The sequence below is a fragment of the Chlorocebus sabaeus genome, chromosome 6 (assembly GCF_047675955.1).
Source record: "Chlorocebus sabaeus isolate Y175 chromosome 6, mChlSab1.0.hap1, whole genome shotgun sequence".
NCBI classification, from domain to species: domain Eukaryota; kingdom Metazoa; phylum Chordata; class Mammalia; order Primates; family Cercopithecidae; genus Chlorocebus; species Chlorocebus sabaeus.
The window spans coordinates 25,770,296-25,791,985 of NC_132909.1; the positions used below are offsets into that span (position 1 = coordinate 25,770,296).

The 21,690-nt window shown below is 47.1% G+C and overlaps 1 protein-coding gene across 1 annotated transcript in view; it reads left to right on the plus strand.

Moving 5' to 3' along the window:
• RHPN2 (rhophilin Rho GTPase binding protein 2) overlaps positions 1-21,690 on the plus strand; it is an 86,524-nt gene that overhangs the window by 30,613 nt on the left and 34,221 nt on the right. The window contains exons 3-4 of the mRNA XM_007996233.3: positions 9,909-10,037; positions 15,034-15,109. Coding sequence (XP_007994424.3) covers positions 9,909-10,037; positions 15,034-15,109 — 205 coding nt within the window. The remainder of the gene's footprint in view (positions 1-9,908; positions 10,038-15,033; positions 15,110-21,690) is intronic.

Below are 21,690 nucleotides of genomic sequence, written 5' to 3' on the forward strand. Positions count from 1 at the left end.
TGGGATATCTGGACACTCCCAGGTCTGGGTCTGTTTTAGTAAACATTATTAATTTGTTCCCTTTGCTGTAAACATCTAGAGGCTAGGAATGGCTAATTTTCTGAGAATGCAGCCCAACAAGTCTCAGCCTCATTTTCCAGCCCTCACTCAAAACGGAGTCACTTTGCTTCGAACACCTCTGACATACACCTGTGCTAGCAACGAAGCTCAGACTCCAGGGTTGATTTCTGAATCTTGGTTGCACCAAAGGTCCGCATTATAGAAACCAACCCTGAGACCCCACCTGGCTGCCAACAGTTTTCACAGTGACCAACATAAAGAGTTCTACATCTTAAGGGCAACTCACTGATTTTTTGGAAATGCATCTAAACCTTTTTTTTTAGGCCAGGTGTGGTGGCTCAAGCCTGTAATCCCAGCACTTTGGGAGGCTGATCCTCAAGAATCACCTGAGGCCAGGAGTTCAAAACCAGCCTGAGCAACATGGTGAAACCCTGTCTCTACTAAAAATACAAAAATTGGCTGGGTGTGGTGTCTCACGCCTGTAATCCCAGCACTTTGGGAGGCAGAGGCAGGTGGATCACTTGAGGTCAGGAGTTCAAGACCAGCCTGGCCAACAGGGTGAAACCCCATCTCTACTAAAAATACAAAATATTAGCTGGATATGGTGGCACACACCTGCAACCCCAGCTACTCGGGAGGCTGAGGCACGAGAATTGCTTGAACCTGGAGGTGGAGGTTGCAGTGAGCCAAGATCGTACCACTGCACTCCAGCCTGGGTGACAGAGCAAGACTCCGTCTCAAAAATAAAAACTAAACTAAAATAAAAAAATGTATTTGTTTTAGAGACAAGGTCTCACTATGTTGCTTCGGCTGTTCTTGAACTCCTAGCCTCAAGCAATCCTCCTGCCTCAGTCTCTCAAAGCACTAGGATCATAGGCATGACCCACTTCACCTGACTTTCTTGCAAATCTTTTTTTTTTTTTTTTTTTTTTGAGATGGAGTCTAGCTCTATTGCCCAAGCTGGAGTGCAGTGGTGCGATAATCTTGGCTCACTACAACCTCTGCCTCCCAGGTTCAAGCGATTCTCCTGCCTTAGCCTCCTGAGTAGCTGGGACTACAGGTGCGTGCCACCATGCCCAGCTAAGTTTTGTGTTGTTGTTTTTTTTTTTTTTTTTTGAGACGGAGTCTTCCTCTGTTGCCCAGACTGGAGTGCAGTGGTGCAGTCTCTACTCACTGCAAGCTCTGCCTCTTGGGTTCACGCCATTCTCCTGCCTCATCCTCCCGTGTAGCTGGGACTACAGGCGCCGCCACCATGCCCGGCTAATTTTTTTGTATTTTTAGTAGAGACAGGGTTTCACTATGTTAGCCAGAATGGTCTTATCTCCTGACCTCGTGATCTGCCCACCTCGGCCTCCCAAAGTGTTGGGGTTACAGGCGTGAGCCACCATTCCCAGCCTTGTGGCAAATCTTAAATCAAAAATCGTTGCCAGGCTAGGCTTGATGGCTCACACCTATAATCCTAGCACTTTGGGAGGATGAGGCAAGAGGATTGCTTTGTCTTAGCAGTTTGAGACCAGCCTGGGCATATGTTGAGACCTCTGACTCTATTAAAAAATATATTTAAAAATAAAACCAAAAACTGTTTTGCCAAGCTGGGATGGGGGAGACGTGGCAAATTTATATATAAAGGTGGAAAAATAAAGAGTTGGCATTATGTGGAAGCTCTCCAGGGATTTTGGTAGGATTCTTAGGGTCTCAGTTTTTATTTATTTTTATTTTTATTTTATTGACTTTTTTCTTTTTTGAGATGGAGTTTCCCTCCTTTTTTTTTTTTTTGAGGCGGAGTCTGGCTCTCTTGCCCAGCCTGGAGTGCAGTGACCGGATCTCAGCTCACTGCAAGCTCCGCCTCATGGGTTCACACCATTCTCCTGCCTCAGCCTCCCGAGTAGCTGGGACTACAGGCGCCCGCCACCTCGCCCGGCTAGTTTTTTGTATTTTTTAGTAGAGACGGGGTTTCACTGTGTTAGGCAGGATGGTCTCGATCTCCTGACCTCGTGATCCGCCCGTCTCGGCCTCCCAAAGTGCTGGGATTACAGGCTTGAGCCACCGCGCCCGTCCTGGAGTTTCCCTCTTGTTGCCCAGGCTGGGGTGCAATGGCACGATATCAGCTCACTGCAGGCTGTGCCTCCTGGGTTCAAGTGATTCTCCTGCCTCAGCCTCCTGAGTAGCTGGGATTACAAGTGCCGGCCACCACGCCCGGCTAATTTTGTATTTTCAGTAGAGACGGGATTTCTCCATGTTGGTCAGGCTGGTCTCCAACTCCTGACCTCAGGTGATTTGCCCACCTTGGCCTCCCAAAGTGCTAGTATTACAGGCGTGAGCCACCGTGCTTGGCCTATTTTACTTTTTATTTTTTTGAAATGGAGCCTCCCTCTGTTGCCCAGGCTGGAGTGCAGTGGCATGATCTCTGAGTAACTGAGAGTGCCGGCACGCACCACCATGCCCAGCTAATTTTTGTATTTTTAGTAGAGACAGGGTTTCACCATGTTGGCCGGGCTGATCTTGAATTCCTGACTTCAGGTGATCTGTCTACCTTGGCCTCCCAGAGTGCTGGGATTACAGGTATGAACCTCCGTGTCCCACCTTAGTTTTTATATTTAAGTTGAACCTACTCTAGTGCTGAGAACCAATCAGCTCCCTCACTGCCCAGAGGGAGTAATCTTCACTCTGTCATTTGTTCTTCCATGAACTGAAATTTGTTCAGCGCCCCCATGATGTGGAAAGGGCTATGCCACGTTCCAGGAAAAAAATACCAAGAGAAAGAAGGCTCGTCCTCTAGGAATTATAATTGTTTATCTTCCCTCAAAGTGCATTTGAAGTACCTTAACACATTCATACAACATGTAAGATTTAAATCAGGAGTGAATGAAGATATGAAGGCAAGAGAAAGAAGAATAAAGGAGAGATTTAGCTGGAGGTAAGGCTAGTGCATGCCACAAAGTCCTATATACTTTGTGAAATGTGAGTCATGGTTTGTCTCTGAGCTTCCTGGCAGGCAGTAGGAGGAAGGGAATATATTTGGAACACATTTTACATTCACTAGCCAAAAGGAAACCCATTTGTAAGAAGAAATGAACCCATTCCTGATACTGAGGGATGGGAGGATTCCCGCCACCCCAATCCTTGTGAACATTATCAGCTACACAATCAGTCGTTTTCTCAATAAGCTCTTTGTAGCACAGCTGCAGATTGTGACCTGTGGTGTGTAATGACATCAATTCATTGCGTTGCTGTGGCATAATAAAAGATAAATATTTGGTCTTTATCCTGTTCCTGTGTTCCTGGCACAGAGCTCTTAGTGATAAATTATCTTTTGTATGCTAATGAGATCACTCTTGGTGGGAGGCTTTAGAATGGATGCTGATCCCTAGAAAGCCCAAACCATGGTGAGAGGGCTGGAACTTTCAGCTCCTCCCTCTGTGACCTCTGGAGAGGGGAGAGAGGCTGGAGATCCAGCTCAGTCACCAGTGGCCAATGATTTAATCATCTATCCTTAATGAAGCCTCCATTAAAAACCCTGCATTAGGCCGGGCACGGTGGCTCACGCCTGTAATCAGCACTTTGGGCAGCCGAGGTGGGTGGATCACCTGAGGTCAGGAGTTCGAGACCAGCCTGGCCAACATGGCAAAACCCCATCTCTACTAAAAATACAAAAATTAGCCGGGCATGGTGATGGGCGCCTGTAATCCCAGCTACTCGGGAGCCTGAGGCAGGAGAATCACTTGAACTTGGGAGGTGGAGGTTGCAGTGAGCTGAGATCGTGCACCTGTATTCCAGCCTATGGGAGAGAGCAAGACTCTGTCTCAAAACAAAAACAAAACAAAAAAAACCTGCATTAGCCAGGCACATTGGTGCATATCTGTAGTTCCAGCTACTCAGGAGGGTGAGGGAGGATCACTCAAGCCCAGGAGCCCAGGAGTGGAGGCCAGCCTGGGCAACATAGCAAGACACCATCTCTACAAAAAACAAAATAAGGCTGGGCGTGGTGGCTCATGCCTTTAATCCCAGCACTTTGGAAGGCTGAGGCGGGCGGATTGCTTGAGCCCAGGAGTTTGAGACCAGACTGGGCAACATGGTGAAAAAATATAAAAATTAGCTGGGTGTGGTGGTACATGCCTGTAGTCCCAGCTACTTGGGAGGCTGAGGTGGGAGGATCACTTGAGCCCTGGAGGGCGAGGCTGCAGTGAGCCGTGATCACACCACTGCACTCCCCAAAATAAAAATAAAGTAAAATAAACCCTAAACGATGAGGTTCAGGGAGCCTCTGGGTTGGTGAACATGTTGAGGTGCCTGGAGAGAGCATGGAAGCCCTGCCCCTCTCCCACCATAACTTGCCCTGTGTACATCTTCCAATTGACTGTTCCCGAATTGAATAACATAAACCAGTATTGGTCCTTCAGCTGCTTTCCTATGTTCTGGGAAACGTTCTGGTGAATTACCAAACCTCAGGAGGTGGCAGTGGGAACCCTTGATTGACAGCTCATCAGTCAGAAGCACAGGTTTCCCCCCCGTCAGGATGTGTGACTGGTCCCTAAAATGGGGGCAGCTTTGTGGGACCGAGCCACTACTCTGTGGAGTATGTGCTTACCCCAGGAGCTGGGGTCAGAGTTGAATTGAATGGTTAGATACCCAGTTGATGTCTGATAATCACAGAATTGGAGGGTTGCAGACATGATTGTTTTTTAAAAAAGAAGTTATTAGAGTAGAATAGAATATGCTGGAGTGGATCACGCCTATGACTTTTGTGAGACTTTTGTTGAAGGGACATGTGTCTCTGTGTGTGCATGCATGTACTGAGTTGTAAAATAAAATGTATTTCTTTTTTCTATTTTTCGTGATGGAGTCTCACTCTGTCACCCAGGCTGGAGTACTGTGGTGTAGTCTCAGCTCGCTGCAACCTCCATCTCCTGGGTTCAAGCGATTCTCATACCTCAGCCTCCTGAGTAGCTGGGACTACAGGCATGTGCCACTACGCCTGGCTAATTTTTGTCTTTTTAGTAGAGACGGGGTTTTGCCGTGTGTCCCAGACTGATCTTGAATTGTTGGCCTCAAGTGATCCGCCTGCCTCAGCCTCTCAAAGTACTGGGATTACAGATGTGAGCCACTGTGCCCGGCCTAAAATGTACTCTTACTGGTGTCATAGCCATACGCACACAAAAATCTCTAAATTGATGAAATTCACCAAGCTGAGCTTCCAGTATCTTATTGTCTGGGGGAGTCCAAATGTGCACGTGTGCAATCAGGTGACCGGTGGCTGGGTTTTCATCAGCAGAGGAAGGGACAGAGGTCAGATACTCACAGTCTCTGTGGATGGCCGGGAGCTCTTGGCTAATGAACCTCAGGCTTCCTCATCCATGAAATGAGGATGATTCTCTACCAGTCTAAAGTTCACCAACACGTGCTCAGCACAGGCCTGGCTTACAACCTGGCTGTTACTGTTTCTGTTATTTTAGTGGTGATTCCTAATCTATAACACGAGGGAGCATCCATAAGGCCTTTGAGTAGGTTTCAACAGCTCTGCTTGAAAACTTTTTTTTTTTTTTTTTGAGAGGGAGTCTCACTCTGTTGTCCAGGCTAGAGGAGAGTGGTGCAGTCTCGGCTCACTATAACCTCTGCCTCCTGGGTTCAAGCAATTCTCCTGCCTCAGCCTCCTGAGTGGCTGAGACTACAGGTGTGCACTACCACCCCCAGCTAAGTTTTGTATTTTTAGTAGAGATGGGGTTTCACCATGTTGGCCAGGCTGGTCTCAAGCTCCTGGCCTGAAGTGACCCACCCTCCTCAGCCTCCCAAAGTGCTGGGATTACACGCATGAGCCACTGCATCCAACCAGGATACAGATTCTTTGTTAGATATATAATTTGAAAGTATTTTCTCCCGGTCTGTGGCTTGTCTTTTCATTTTCTTTTTTTTTTTTTGAGATGGAGTTTCACTCTAGTTGCCCAGGCTGGAATGCAGTGGTGCGATCTCAGCTCACTGCAACTTCCGCCTCCTGGGTTTAGGCGATTCTTCTGCCTCTGCCTCCCGAATATCTGGGATTATAGGCATGCACCACCACACCCAGTTAATTTTGTATTTTTGGTAGAGATGGAGTTTCACCATGTTGGTCAGGCTTGTCTCGAACTCCCAACCTCAGGTGATCCACCTGTCTCGGCCTCCCAAAGAGCTGGGATTACAGGCGCGGGCCACTGCCCCTGGCCTTCTTTTTTCTTTTTCTTTTTTTTGAGACAGAGTCTTGCTCTGTCACCAGGCTGGAGTGCAGTGATGCAATCTCGGCTCACTGCAGCCTATGCCTCCTTGGTTCCAGCAATTCTCCTGCCTCAGCCTCCCAAGTAGCTGGGACTACAGGTGCCTGCCACCACCCCCAGCTAATTTTTTGTTTGTATTTTTAGTAGAGATGGGGTTTCACCATATTGGCTAGGCTGGTCTGGGATTATAGGCATGAACCACTGCGCCTGTCCCCAATTTCTTCTTTTAAGGATTGTCCTTTTCGTGTGTAGCTAAGAATATTTTATCCAACCTAAGGTCATGAAGATTGCATCCTGTATTTTCTTCTAGAAGTTTTAGAGGTGTAGCTCTTGTTGCAGTCTATAACCTATTTGGACAGTGTTTGTAAATGGCGTGCCATTTAGATTTAGGTTAATTCTTACCTATTGCGCAGAAAAGAGTTCACATATCAGGCCCAGAACTGCTCTTCTTAGAAAGCCCTGCTTGTAAGACTGGCCTTTGGCTGGTGTCTAGAAACTTAGATTTTAGAAGTGTTCTCATCATTCCTAGACTGGTAAGATTGACTCACTGTGCCTGAACTGTTTGTACAAATGGTATGGTTTATGTGGAACCACTTGCCTTCCTTCTGGGAATCCAGAATTTTGGAGCATGCTGGGCAGAGGTGCCTGTGCTATCAGCCCCCAGTAAAAACCCTGGACATGGAGTCTCTGAGCTTCCCTGGTAGGTGTCATTTTACGTGTGTTGTCACAACTCCTTGCTGGGGGAGTTAAGCACGGTCTGTGGGATTCCACTGAGAGAAGACCCCTAGAAGTCTGGGCCGGGCCTTCTCCCAATTTCACCCTATGTGCCTTTCCCTTTGCTCATTATGCTTTGTGTCTTTTGCTGTAGTAAACCATAGCCATGGCTTTTGCAAGTCCTCCTAGATTAACATTGAACTTGGGGGTGGTTTTAGGGACCCTGACATACCTATGGATGTCAACCTGCTTTAGCACTATTTGTTGAAACAATAATCTTTTCCACATTGAATTGATTTGGCACTTTTGTTCAAAATAAATTATAAAGATTTACTTATGTAAATGTAAACATTTATTCCTGGACTGCTTTTTTTTTTTTTTTTTTTTTTTGAGAAGGAATCTCGCTCTGTCGCCCAGGCTGGAGTACAGTGGCTGGATCTCAGCTCACTGCAAGCTCTGCCTCCCAGGTTTATGCCATTCTCCTGCCTCAGCCTCCCGAGTAGCTGGGACTACAGGCGCCTGCCACCTCGCCCGGCTAATTTTTTGTATTTTTTTTAGTAGAGATGGGGTTTCACCGTGTTCGCCAGGATGGTCTCGATCTCCTGACCTCGTGATCCGCCCGTCTCAGCCTCCCAAAGTGCTGGGATTACAGGCTTGAGCCACCGCGCCTGACTATTTTTTATTTTTATTTTTTGAGATGCAGTTTTGCTCTTGTTGCCCAGGCTAGAGTGCAGTGGCACGATCTTGGCTCACTGCAATCTCCGCCTCCTGGGTTCAAGTGATTCTCTTGCCTCAGGCTCCTGAGTAGCTGGGATTACAGGCACCCACCACCACGCCTGTCTAATTTTTTGTGTTTTTAGTAGAGATGGGGTTTCACCATGTTGGCCAGGCTGGTCTTGAACTCCTGACCTCAGGTGATCTACCCACCTCAGCCTCCCAAAGTGCTAGGATTACAGATGTGAGCCACCATGCCCAGCCCAGCTTCTTAGTAAATTTTAAAATCAATATAAGTCTTCCAACTCTGTTCTTATTTTTCAAAATTGTTTTGCCTATTGCAGGGTTTTTTTTTTTTTTTTTTTTTCATTTCCGTATGAATTTTAGGATCAGCTGGTCGATTTCTATTAAAAAGGTTAGTGGGATTTTGATTGAGGTTGCAATGAATGAATGTACCAACTAAGGAGGCTTGACATGTTGACAATAATGAGCCTTCCTATAACATGGAATAGCTCTTCTTTTACTATATCTCCAGCATTGTTTTGTAGTTTTCGGTTTACATGTCTTGTGATTCTTTTGTTTATTCCTGAATATTTTATTCTTTTTGATGCTATTGTGAATGGAATGGTTTTCTCAATTTCAAGATTGTTCATTGTTAGTATATAGAAATAGATTTGGCCAGGCACAGTGGCTCATTCCTGTAATCCCAGCACTTTGGGAGGCTGAGGCAGAAAGATTGCTTTGAACCCAGGATTTCTGGACCAGCCTGGGCAACATAGTGAGACTCCATCTCTACAAAAAAATACAAAAATCAGCCAGCATGGTGGTGTGCACCTGTAGGCCCAGCTCCTTGGGAGGCTGAGGCTGGTGGATGGCTTCAGCCTGGGAGGTTGAGGCTACAGTAAGCCATAATGGTGACATTGCATTCCAGCCTAGGTGACAGAGTGAGACCTTGTCTAGAGGAAAAAATAAAAGAATTGATATTTGTATATTGATTATACCCTGTGACCTTGCTAAATTTATTAGTACTAATATTTGTTTTATGGATGCATTAGGATTTTCTATATATAAGATAATGCCATCTGTGAATAAAGACAGTTTTATTTCTTCCTTTCTAATCTGGATGCCCTTAATTTCTTGTTTGCCTCTTTGATTAGAAATAGCAAAAGCGGGCATCTTTGCCTTGTTCCTGATGAGAAGAGAAAAGCAGTCATTCACCACTAAGTGTGATGTTAACTGTGGGGTTTTGTAGGTATCTTTTATCAGATTTCATGAATTCTTTTTTATTCCTACTTCATTGAGAATTTTTATTATGAATCTGGGATGGATTTTGTGACTTTTTTCAATATCTGTTGAAGTCACCATGTGTTTTGTCGTTTATTCTGTTAATATAATATATTAATTGATTTTCAGATGTTAAACCAACCTTGCATTCCTGGGATAAATCCCACTTGGTTATGGAGTATAATCCTATTTATATGTTTCTAGGTTTGGGTTGCTAATACTAGTCTCATAGAATGAATTGGAAAGCATTACTTCTCCCTTCATTTTCTCATTCATTTGTTTTATTTTACTTTCTATCTTATATGTATTTATTTTTATATTTTATTTCATTTTATCTTATTTTAGTTTTTAGAGACAGTGTCTTACCCTGTCACCCAGGCTGGAGTGCAGTGGCATGATCACAGCCCCCTGCAGTATTAACCTCCTGGGCTCAAGCAATCCTCCGGCCTGGGACTACAGGCATGCACCACCATGCCCAGCTAATTATCCATTTCTTTCTTTTTTTAAAGCAAATTTTATATTTATTTATTTTGATTTCTCCTACCGAAAGGAATCATTCATTTCTTTTCAAGTGGATATCTTATGGTGTTTTAGGGCATGGCTGGGAGCAGTTTTGTTTTCTCTTTTCAAGGCTGATTTTTTGCAGGATGTCATAGAGTTCATGTCTACAGCTCACAGTGTCATTGCCTGTGTCCCCAGGTCCACGTACTGGCAGGTGTGCTGCAAGCTGGGCAGGCGCCCTGTGTCCCTGGGATACCTTACCCGACACTCCTAACCCTCCTCTGCAAGCCGTGCTGTGATCCTCCCTGCAGGGACTGGGGATTGGGTCTGCTCACCCAGAAGCTGGGATACCTGGCTGAGGGCACTTCTCTCCCTCTTCTGTTTGAACAGAGTGGCCACGAACCCAAAGGTGCGGGAACAAGTGCGGCTGGAGCTGAGCTTCGTCAACTCAGACCTGCAGATGCTCAAGGAAGAGCTGGAGGGGCTGAACATCTCTGTGGGCGTCTATCAGAACACAGAGTAAGTGGGAGCAGCACACCTTCCAGAAGCCTCTGAGCCGGAGATCCTGCGTGCATCCAGGGTGCTGCACAAAGAGGCCAGATAGGGTTCTAGACTAGGTGTGGCAGCCCCCACTTTGAGAAGTGAGAGAACCCTCAGGTTTGGGGTTGAGCGAGGTGCTAGACTGGAAGGGATGAGTCCATTTGTTGGAACATACCTGCAGTGTTGGACAAAAAGGCATTTGTGAGGCCAGGCATGGTGGCTCACTCCCGTAATCCCAACACTTTGGGAGGCCGAGGCGGGTAGATCACCTGAGGTCAGGAGTTCGAGACCAGCCTGGCCAACATGGTGGAACCCTGTCTCTACTAAAAATAAAATAAATAGCCGGACGTGGTGGTGCACACCTATAATCCTGGCTTCTCAGAGGCTGAGGCAGAATTGCTTGAACCTGGTAGTCAGAAGTTTCAGTAGCCGAGATCACACCACTGCAACTCCAGCCTGGCCAACAGAGCGAGACTGTGTCTCAAAACAAACAAACAAACAAAAAATGAAGACAGTATAAAATCTAGTATAAATATACGTGATGAACCAAGATAAGTTTAAAAGTTAGATGCCTTTGATTTTATAGTTAATTTTCAGTAATTCCGCATAGTCACATTTCATAGACAGGCAAACATTAACAAGATATGTTATTCAAGCGAACAGACATTGAGCAAGGATATTTTCGTGGGTCACCATAATTTTCCTAAGAAACATTAAAGGGACATTGTTAGGACAATACCTTTCCAATGTTGGCTAATTATTTCCTCATTTATTTGCCAAGGAACAAAAAGTATATACAAATACTTTTTGGGATTAAGGCCAAAATCGACCCTGTAAGGGGAAACCACTATGCACACACAGAGATCCTGTGCACTGTACTTACGTTGGACTGCAGTCCGTTTCCTAGCTGGAGGTGACAAACTGAAACAGAAAAATCCATATTAAAACAAAGTAATACACCAGTCTCCTTTTAAGGTTGTATTTCCTTTTTTTTTTTTTTTTTTTGGACACAGAGTCTCCCTCTCTCACCCAGGTTGGAGTGCAGTGGCACGATCTCAGCTCACTGCAATCTCTACCTCATAGGTTCAAGCGTTTCTTGTGCCTCAGCCATCTGAGTAGCTGGGATTACAGGCGTGCACCATCACACTTGGCTAAGTTTTGCATTTTTTTTTTTTTTTTTTAAAGAAAGACAGGGTTTCATCATGTTGACCAGGCTGGTCTTGAACTCCTGGTCTCAAGTAATCTGCTCACCTTGGCCTCCCAAAGTGCTAGAATTACAGATGTGAGCCACTGCACCTGGCCCCTAGGCCAATTTTGAAGGCACTCTATTGTATCATTCTCCATAAGTCAATTTTAGAATCGATTTCCTCAAGATAAAAGCCAACACCACCATCCCTCAGAATTGCAATACATCTCCAAAAATGGAGATCCAGCTATGAAATAAGTGCCCCTCTTGCCTCATGCCTGTAATCCCAGCTCTTCGGGAGGCTGAGGTGGGGGATCGCTTGAGCCCAGGAGTTCAAGGTCAGCCTGGGCAACATAGTGAAACCCCCCCATCTCTACAAAAAATAGGAAAATTAGCCGGGCGTGGTGGTGCACACCTGTAGTCCCAGCTACTCAGAAGGCTGAGGTGGGAAGATCACTTGAGCCAGGGAGGTCGAGACTGTAATAAGGGCAACAGAAAGAAGTCCTGTCTCAAAACACACAAAAACAAAACAAAATGCTAAGTTAAATGCTTCTTTTTAAGGATAAATAACTTTGAGACAGTTCAGAGAAGGATTTACGTGACTTTTCCGTGCGGGCATGAGACTGCTCAAAAAGTAGGTGGGCCCTGGGGGAAACTCAGTCGGAAAATAGCTCCCTGGATTTGGGAACCTTGAGTCACCTATGGAATGTGTGTTTCCTGGTGCTGGTCCTCCGCGGGGCACCAGGGTGGTTTCCCAGCTGGAGAGGAAGCGTCAGTGTGTAAAACCTCGCTGGCTCTTCCCTTTGTGACGCCCCATGCCTGGCTTACCTGTGGGCTCCTAAACAGTTTTTATTGTTTGTTTGTTTTATATTTTTATATATATATATATATATATTTGAGACGGAGTCTTGCTTTGTTGCCCAGGCTGGAGTGCAGTGGCGGGATCTCAGCTCATTGCAACCTCTGCCTCCCAGGTTCAAGTGATTCTCCTGCCTCAGCCTCCTGAGTAGCTGGGACTACAGGCACATGCCACCACGCCTGGCTAATTTTTTGTATTTTTAGTTGGGACGGGGTTTCACCATGTTAGCCAGGCTGGTCTTGAACTCCTGACCTCGTGATCCGCCTGTCTCAGCTTCCCAAAGTCCTGGGATTATAGGCGTGAGCCACCGTGCCCAGCCCCGTTTTATTTATTTATTTTTGAAATGGAGTCTCTGTCGCCCAGGCTGGAGTGTAGTGGCGGGATCTCAGCTCACCACCTCTGCCTCCCAGGTTCAAGCGATTCTCCTGCCTCAGCCTCTTGAGTAGTTGGGACTACAGGCGCGTGCCACCATGCCCAGCTAATTTTTTGTATTTTTAGTAGAGACAGGGTTTCACCATGTTGGCCAGGCTGGTCTTGACAGAAGCAGGGTCCTGAGTCAACATCACAGGGAGGTCTCCTGGAGGATGCAGGTGGAACTGCTCCCCTGATAGACCATGCCATCCAGGGCCATGGGCTCCTTGTCTCTGCTGTCCCCCAGCACACCATTCCTCGGCTTCTCAGGAAACAGGCCGGTGTCCCGAGATGGTTCTGCAAACACAGAGCCAAAGGGGTGGAATTGGTGAAGATGAGCCACTACACCTGGCCTCCTGTGCAGTTTTGAACGCCCAGTCAATATGACAGCTAATGGAAGGTTCTCCCAGCCTATGCTCTGGTGTTCAATTCTAGTGTTTTGTCCAAAAGGTTCAAGTTCTGGAGGAGGCAAGATGGGTCCAAGCTTTGGTAATAAATGTTGGCCATTCCACACTCGCATTCGCTGTGCTGAAGAGCAGGGACATGCAACACAGGGCTTCCCATAGAGTGAACCGAAGGCCTCTGGGGTGGTCCCTGGGCTCTAGAGTGGCCAGTCACTGCCTTGTGTCATTGGGAAGAGGAAGAGCTGTGCAGATTCAACACGACACCATGCATTTAGGTCCTGCACTCTTCTGTTTTCAAAGTAGATTGTTTCTTTCTTAGCATGGTTGATCTTTTTTCTTTTTTTCTGAGATGGAGTCTCTGTCACCCAGGCCTAGAGTGCAGTGGTGTGATCTTGGCTCACTGCTACCTCCACCTCCCCGATTGAAGCGATTCTCTTGCCTCAGCCTCCTGAGTAGCTGGGATTACAGGGGCACACCACCATGCCCAGGTAGTTTTTGTATTTTTAGTAAAGACGGGGTTTTACCATATTGGCCAGGCTGGTCTCGAACTCCTGACCTCAGGTGATCTGTCCTCTTCAGCCTCCCAAAGTGATGGGATTATAGGTGTGAGCCAACATGCCCGGCGTGCACTAATCTTTTTTCAAAGTAGATTGTTTCTTTCTTAGCACGGTTGATCTTTACAGTCTTCTAGGAGGTAGGCGGGAAAGAAAGAACCTTATGGTGCAGATGAAAAACTCAGGGAGGCTCTAGGTCACCTAGAGGGCTCTGTCAGTGCCACACTGGGGCTGGGGTGCCCTGGAGCTCGGCTCAGGACGCTCACTCTTCCTCTTCTTGTTGCCTGGACAGCCGCAAACCTGGCTTCTCGCCCTGCATAGCCTGGAGGAGCCTTCAGCAGGATCCGACTTTCCATGCCTCTGGGATGGGTCTCACCTGCTGTAGCACAGCTGTGCCACAGAGCGAGGTTCAGCTTACAGCTGCATTGTCCCCTCGCCCTGCCCAGCCTTCCTGGCCTTCTTGTGGGGCTGGGCTGAGCAGTCCAAGGAGGTCTCCTGTTACAGGTCAGGGAGCTAAATCCCTGTTTGCAAAACACAGCCTGAGCTCCGTTCACTTCCTGCTGGCCCTGCCCCTAGGAATGCAGGCTCAGGGAGCACTCCCCGGGTGACTTGTGGTTACCGAGTGGTCAGCTGGGGGAGAGGAGGTGGAGGGTGTCTGGCCCGGGGCTGGGAGGCAGGTGCACTCTGTCGGACGGGGCTCCTGCCCTGACGGCATCTCCTGTGCTGGTGGTGGGACACCTCGGTACTACGAAGAAGAGGCCCCTGCAAACCCAGAGTTGCGAATGGGAGGGTGCTGGAGAGCTGCCACAGCCGTAGAGCCCGCTGAGGGGAGCAGAGGAGGAGGGGTGAGGAGCTGACAAAGGAGGCGCAGGGCAGCAGGGTGGTATACCCAGGTGGGAGCAGCAAGTGTCCCGGGCACAGACCCTGGCACAGGATAGACTCTCGGCACAGCTGCCTCAAAGAAGCATCGCGACTGGGCTGGACGCAGAGGCTCGTGCCTGTCATTCTAGCACATTGAGAGGCTGAGGCGGGCAGATCGCTTGAGGTCAGGAGTTTGAGACCAGCCTGGCCAACATGGCGAAACCCCATCACTACTAAAAAAATAGACAAAAATTAGCCAGGTGTGGTGTCACGTGCCTGTAATCCCAGCTACTCCAGGGGCTGAGGCAGCAGAATTCCTTGAACCCAGGAGGTGGAGGTTGCAGTGAGCTGAGATTGCGCCATTGCACTCCAGCCTGGACAACAAGAGCAAAACACTGTCTCAAAAAAAAAAAGAAGCATTGAGGTGTTGAGACTGGAAGATAAATCAGTGTCAAGATACCAGGGGCATGATGTGTTAGGCGGGGTGGTCCAGCAGTCTTAGGGAGCTGGGGTCAGTTTTAGAGCAGAGGGTGGGGCATGACCAGAGTCATCCTTATGGAAATGAGCCCGTCAGCTAGGTGAGTACTGGATGGGGCAAGGAGAGGGCGCACACCTGAGCGGGGCTGCTGGGGACAAGGCTGTGGGATACCCAGGGGTGAGGTTTGGGGTGTTCATACATACCTTGTTGTGTTCCTCACAGGGAGGCATTTACGATTCCCCTGATTCCTCTTGGCCTGAAGGAAACGAAAGACGTCGACTTTTCAGTTGTCCTCAAGGTAAATCTCAAAGCCATGGGCACCGGACTCAGTGTTTAAAATGGAAATAGACCATTTGCAGTGGCACATGCCTGTAGTCCCAGTTACTTGGGAGGCTGAGGCAAGAGGATCACTTGAGCCCAGGAGTTGGAGGCCACAGTGAGTGGTGATCATACCACTGCACTCCAGCCTGGGCAACAGAATGAGACCCTGTCTCCAAAAAAAAAAAAGGAAAAAAATGGAGATAGAGAATATGTATCTCTTGCAATGGCCTTAGGCTCAACAGGCAGAGTCAGTTGATATCTACAGAGTGACCCTGAGGCCCTTCTCAGCCAGCTACATGCATAATTTGTGTGTTTATTCCTGCCAGATTTTTGTTGTTGCCTTTAATGACTTCTGAAGCTCCTCCTGGGTCTTAAGACAAGGCAGGTTGGAAACCCAGGCCGGCCTTCCCCAAGAGGCCAAGTCAAAGAGGGTCTGTAGTGGATATGCTTTGAAATTTAAAACTTATATCCTCTTTTATTAATAGTATCTTTTTTTCTTAAATCATGTAACCAGTTTAGGTTATGTATTTGGAAGAATAGCTAAAGTTTTTTTCTCTAACATTTTATTATGAAAGTTTCCAAACTTTTCAAAAAATTCTAAGAATTTTATAGCAAACCCCTGTGTACTCACTTCCTCCAGGAACACACTGCCAGCATTGCTTCCTCACGTATTTGTCCATCTGTGCATTTTTGTGTCTGTTAGGTTGGTTCAAAGGTAATTGCAGTTTTTGCCATTGAAAGTAATGGCTAGGCCAGGCGCGGTGGCTCATGCCTGTAATCTCAGCACTCTGGGAGGCCGAGGCGGGTGGATCACGAGGTCAGGAGTTTGAGACCAGCCTGGCCAAGATGGTGAAACCCCGTCTCTAATAAAAAATACAAAAATTAGCCGGGCACGGTGGTGGGTGTCTGCAATCCCAGCTACTCGGGAGGCTGAGGCAGGAGATTCGCTTGAACCCGGGAGACGGAGTCTGCAGTGAGCCGAGATCACACCACTGCACTCTAGCCTGGGCAACAGAGCAAGACTCCGTCTCAAACAAAAAAAAAAAGAGGCCGGGCGTGGTGGCTCACGCCTGTAATCCCAGCACTTTGGGAGGCCGAGGCTGGTGGATCACAAGGTCAGGAGATCGAGACCACGGTGAAACCTCGTCTCTACTAAAAATACAAAAAATTAGCCGGGCGTGGTGGCGGGCGCCTATAGTCCCAGCTACTCAGGAGGCTGAGGCAGGAGAATAGCATAAACCCGGGAGGCGGAGCTTGCAGTGAGCCGAGATCGCGCCTGGGCGACAGAGCGAGACTCTGTCTCAAAAAAAAAAAAAAAAAAAAAAAAGAAAGAAAGTAATGGCTAAAGGCCTGTAATCCCAGCACTTTGGGAGGCTGAAACAGTCGGATCACTCGAGCTCAGGAGTTCAAGACCAGCCTGGCCAATATGGTAAAACCCCTGTCTCTACTAAACATACAGAATTTAGCTGGATGTGGTGGTGCACACCTGTAATCCCAGTTACTTGAGAGGCTGAGGCAGGTGAATTGTTCGAACCCAGGAGGTGGAGGCAGAGATTGCAGGGAGCTGAGATCACGCCACTGCCCTCCAGCCTGGGCGACAGAGCAAGATCCCGTCTCAAAAAAAAAAAAAAAAAAAAATTAGCTGGGCATAGTGGCCTATGCCTGTAATCCCAGTTACTCGGGATGCTGAGGCACGAGAGAATCGCTTGAACCCAGGGGCGGAGGATGCAGTGAGCTGAGATTGTGCCACTGCACTCCAGCCTGGGCAACAGTGAAATTGCGTCTCAAAAAACAAAAAAAGAAAATGAAGGTAATGGCTAATATCATCAGTCTGTCTTATTTATGATGCAATTTCAAAGGAAATCAAAGATGTCAATTCATTCCCCTTAAATATTTGAATAACCAGAGTCTTTGCTTGTGTGCTCCCCTGCCACATTCCTGGGTATCTGGACTCCTCTCCTGTTTGGCAGATCCTCATAAGCCCACCTGTGTCTGGCACTGTGTTGGGTGCCGGAGGCCACAGCCCTGCCTGCGGGGCCCTTGGGTCCATGGGGGATTCAAGTGGGAAGTGGAAGAGGTGCTTCAATGGAGAACACAGGAGAGACCATGCCGCCAGGCTGGGCCCAGGAGACCATCCTGTGCCTGGATTACGCTCCTCTTCCTTCCCTCTTCAACTCCATCAGTTTGAGTTTTTAACCAGTCACCTCCAAATTCCATCAAGGAGGGGAAAGGGGATGAGGTGCAGGGTGGCCCAAGTTTGCGCAAAAATAGATGTGACTTGCCACTGGTCTGTGGGACTCAAAACAATCCACGTGTCTGGAAATGTCTGTTGCTGCTATTGTAGAAGTTTCTTTACGATTTCATTTGTCTGTTGCTTGGTGCTGGGCTACAAGAATGTAAGCTTTTTTTTTGAGATGGAGTTTCACTCTTGTTGCCCAAGCTGGAGTCCAGTGGTGTGATCTCAGCTCACTGCAACCTCCGCCTCTTGGGTTCAAGCGATTCTCCTGCTTCAGCCTCCCAAGTAGCTGGGATTACAAGCATGTGCCACCACACCCAGCTAATTTTTTTTAGTAGAGATACGGGTTTCACCATGTTGGCCAGGCTGGTCTTGAACTCCTGACCTCAGATGATCCACCCGCCTCAACCTCCCAAGGTGCTGGGATTACAGGCGTGAGCCACTGCATCCGGCCAAGAATGCAAGCATTTTAAAGGAAGAGTCTCTTGGAGAAACTTAGGAATTTTATAGGCATTTTAAGGATTCAATTGGGTCATGTGCTGAATTCCACATTAAAGCAAATGAAAATATTCACATGTTGTGGAAATGGCCAACTGCTATTCGGCACAGGCTTCCAACCATGTCATTTTAGCCTAAAAGAGTCTCTACAAATGTCAGTCATATGAAAATGAGAACGTTTGAGGGACTTTCTGTTGTATTTTTTCTCTTTCATATTTGAGAGAAACACAGGTAGTGCAGAAGTGGTTCAGCAGACTGAATTAGGGCAATTCCATTTCAAATCTGACCTGGGTGTTCGTGTGATATTTTATAATCAGTGAAGCTTCACAGTGTGATTTTGTTTTATTTTATTTATTTATTTATTTAGAGAGGGAGTCTCGCTGTCTCGCCCAGGCTGGAGTGCAGTGGTGCAATCTTGGCTCACTGCAACCTCCGCCTCCCAGGTTCAGGCGATTCTCCTGCTTCAGCCTCCTGAGTAGCTGGGACTACAGGCACCCATCACCACGCCCAGCTAATTTTTATATTTTTAGTAGAGACAGGGTTTCACTATGTTGGCCAGGCTGGTCTCGAACTCCTGACCTCAAGTGATCCACCCACCTCGGCTTCCCAAAGTGTTGGGATTACAGGCATGAGCTACTGCACCTGGCCGATTTTGTTTTATTTTAAAGAAATAGGGCCAGGCGCAGTGGCTCACACCTTTAGTCCCAGCTACCGGGTAGGCTGAGGTGGGGGGACTGCTTGAGCCCAAGAGGTCGAGGCTGCAGTCAGTTATGATTGAGCCCCTGCACTCCATCCTGGAAAACAGAATAATACCTTGTCTCAAAAAAAAAAAAAAAAGATTTTTCAAATCAGTGAAAGATAATGAAATAACATCTGTCCTTCAGTAAAGTTTAATAGTTTTCTACTTAATTATATTAATTTTATCCCTAGAAATGTACTTTTGTTGCTATTGTGAAAGGTATTGTTTCTCTGTTAGGTTTGTTTTTTTTCTTTTCTTTTCTAAGACAGTCCCATTGTGTCGCCCAGGCTGGAGTGCAGTGGTGCAATCTTGGCTCACTGCAACCTCTGTCCCCCAGGTCCAAGTGATTCTCCTGCCTCAGCCTCCTGGGTCGCTGGGATTATAGGCACCTGCCACCATACCCATCTAATTTTTTGTATTTTTAGTAGAGACAGGGTTTCACCATGTTGACCAGACTGGTCTCAAACTCCTGACCTCAAATGTTCCACCAGCCTCAGCCTTGAAAACTGCTGGGATTACAGATGTGAGCCACCGCCCCTGACTGACTGTTAAGTTTTTCTATTTGGTTATTGCATGTATAAGAAAGGAAGAATACTGACTTTTCTTTTTTACTATTGACTTTTATATGTTAACTTCTTTGCCACTTTATTGAATTCTTACTAATTTCGTAATGTTTCAGTTGATGCTGTTGGGTTTTATAAACATGCTGTTATGTTGCAAAAAATTATTTTGATTGTTCCTTTCTAATTTTTTGTGTCTCTTATTTTTCTTAATGTGTGGGCTAGAGAATGTTTGGAATTAGGCTAAGTAATAACAGTGATGGTGGAAATTCTCATTTTGTCCCTAATGTTTACAGTGGGTTTCAGTTAGGATTTTTGTTTTGTTTTGTTTTGTTTTGTTTTTGTTTTTGAGACGAAGTTTCACTCTGTCATCCAAGCTGGAGTGCAGTGGCTCAATCTCAGCTCACTGCAACCTCTGCCTCCTGGGCTCAAGCGATTCTCTTGCAGCAGCCTCCGGAGTAGCTGGGATTACAGGCACCTGCCAGCATGCCTGGCTAATTTTTGTATTTTTAGTAGAGACGAGGGTTTCACTATGTTGGCCAGGCTGGTCTTGAACTCCTGACCTCAGGTGATCCACCTGCCTCGGCCTCCCAAAGCGCTGAGATTACAGGCGTGAGCCACTTTGCCTGGCCAGTTAGATAATTTTTTTTTTATCCCACTAAGTATGTTAGTCTAGCCTAGTTTACTAACTTTCAAATCCAGGAATATATATATAAGTTAATCAAAATCCTCTTTGACTTTTATGAGGTGAACATAAGATTGGAGTGCAGTGACATGATCATGGCTCACTGTAGCCTCAACTTCCTGGGCTCAAGTGATCCTCCTGCCTCAGCCTCCTGAGCAGCTGGGACTACAGGTGTGCATCACCACGCCCAGCTAATTTTTTATTATTTGTAGAGATGGGGTTTCACTGTGTTGTCCAGGCTGTTCTCAAACTCCTGGTCTCAAGTGATTCTCCCACCTTGGCCTCCCAAAGCGCTGTGATCACAGACAAGAGTCACTACACCTGACCCCTTTTAACTACCATGCTCAACTTTTTTTTTTTTTTTAAATTTAAAAAATTAAAAAAAAATTTTTAATAGAGACGGAGTTTCACCATGTTGGCCAGGCTGGTCTGGAACTCCTGACCTCAAGTGATCTACCTGCCTCAGCTTCCCAAAGTGCTGGGATTACAGGCATGAGCCACCATACCCAGCCCATGGCCATGTTTAAAGAAAAGAAGCATAGTCAGCTGGGTGTGGTGGCTCATGCCTGTGATCCCAACACTTTGAGAAGCTGAGGTGGGAGGATCACTTGAGGCCAGGAGTCCGAGACTGTCCTAGGCCACATAGGAAGACTCTGTCTTTATGAAAAATAACAATATTAGCTGAGTGTGGTGGCGCACAGCTAGAGTCCCATCTACTGGAGACGCTGAAGTGGGAGGATGACTTGAGCCCAGGAGTTCTAGGCTGCAGTGGCTATGATTGCACCATTGCACTCCACCCTGGGCAACAGAGTGAGACCCTCATCTCTTAAAAAAACAAAAAGAAAAAGAAGGCACAGCGGAGTTGTATATTTAGTACAAATCCATTTTTGTAGGACAAGTGTTTGTGTGTCTGTGCGTTGAACACACAAAAACAGGAGGAGCTTTAATGTAGAAGTTGTGTAAAAAGAGGTTACTCACAGTCATTGGGAAGACGTAATTGAACAATCTATGTGATCACCTTTCTTGCAGCTTGGGGGAACCAGCACTTGTAGGGGCGGGGTGACAGGGCAAAACCCCATCTCTATTAAAAAATACAAAAATGAAATTAGCTGGGTGTGCTGGCACATGCCTGTGGTCTCAGCTACTTGGGAGGCTAAAGTAGGAGGATTGCTGGAGCCCGGAGAAGTCGAGGCTGCAGTGAGCTGAGATCACGCCGCTGCACTCCAGCCTAGGTGACAAAGTGAGATCCCGCCTCAAAGATAAAATAAAATAAAATGCCTTTATAACATGGCTAAGGGTCTTCGTGGCAAAGGAAACTCATGTCTGGGGACTGTTAATGACAATCCTACCCTCAGGGTCTGTGCTGGGAAACTTGTCCAGGTCCTGAGGGAGGCCCAGAATTGCAAGTCTGAGCCCCTGAATATCTGCGGTGTTTGCAGTATAGTCGAATGTGTAGGTCACAGGCTGGTCTCGAACTCCTGGGCTCAAGTGATTGACCTGCCTGGTCTTCCCAAAGTGCTGGGATTACAGATGGGAGCCACGGTGCGAGGGCACAAAGACACTTTTTAAGCAAAAAATTAACTTCAACTCTTCATTTTTACTGAAGCAACACAACATTTAAAAACATTGGCGTGGAGTGCAGTGGCTCACACCTGTAATCCTAGCACTTTGGGAGGCTGAGGCAGATGGATTGCTTGAGCCCAGGAGTTCAAGACCAGCCTGGGCAATGTGGTGAAACCCCGTCTCTACCAAAAATTAGCTGGGCGTGGTGGCGCATGCCCGTAATCCCAGCTACTCAGGAGGCTGAGGCACAAGAATCGCTTGAGTCTGGGAGGTGGAG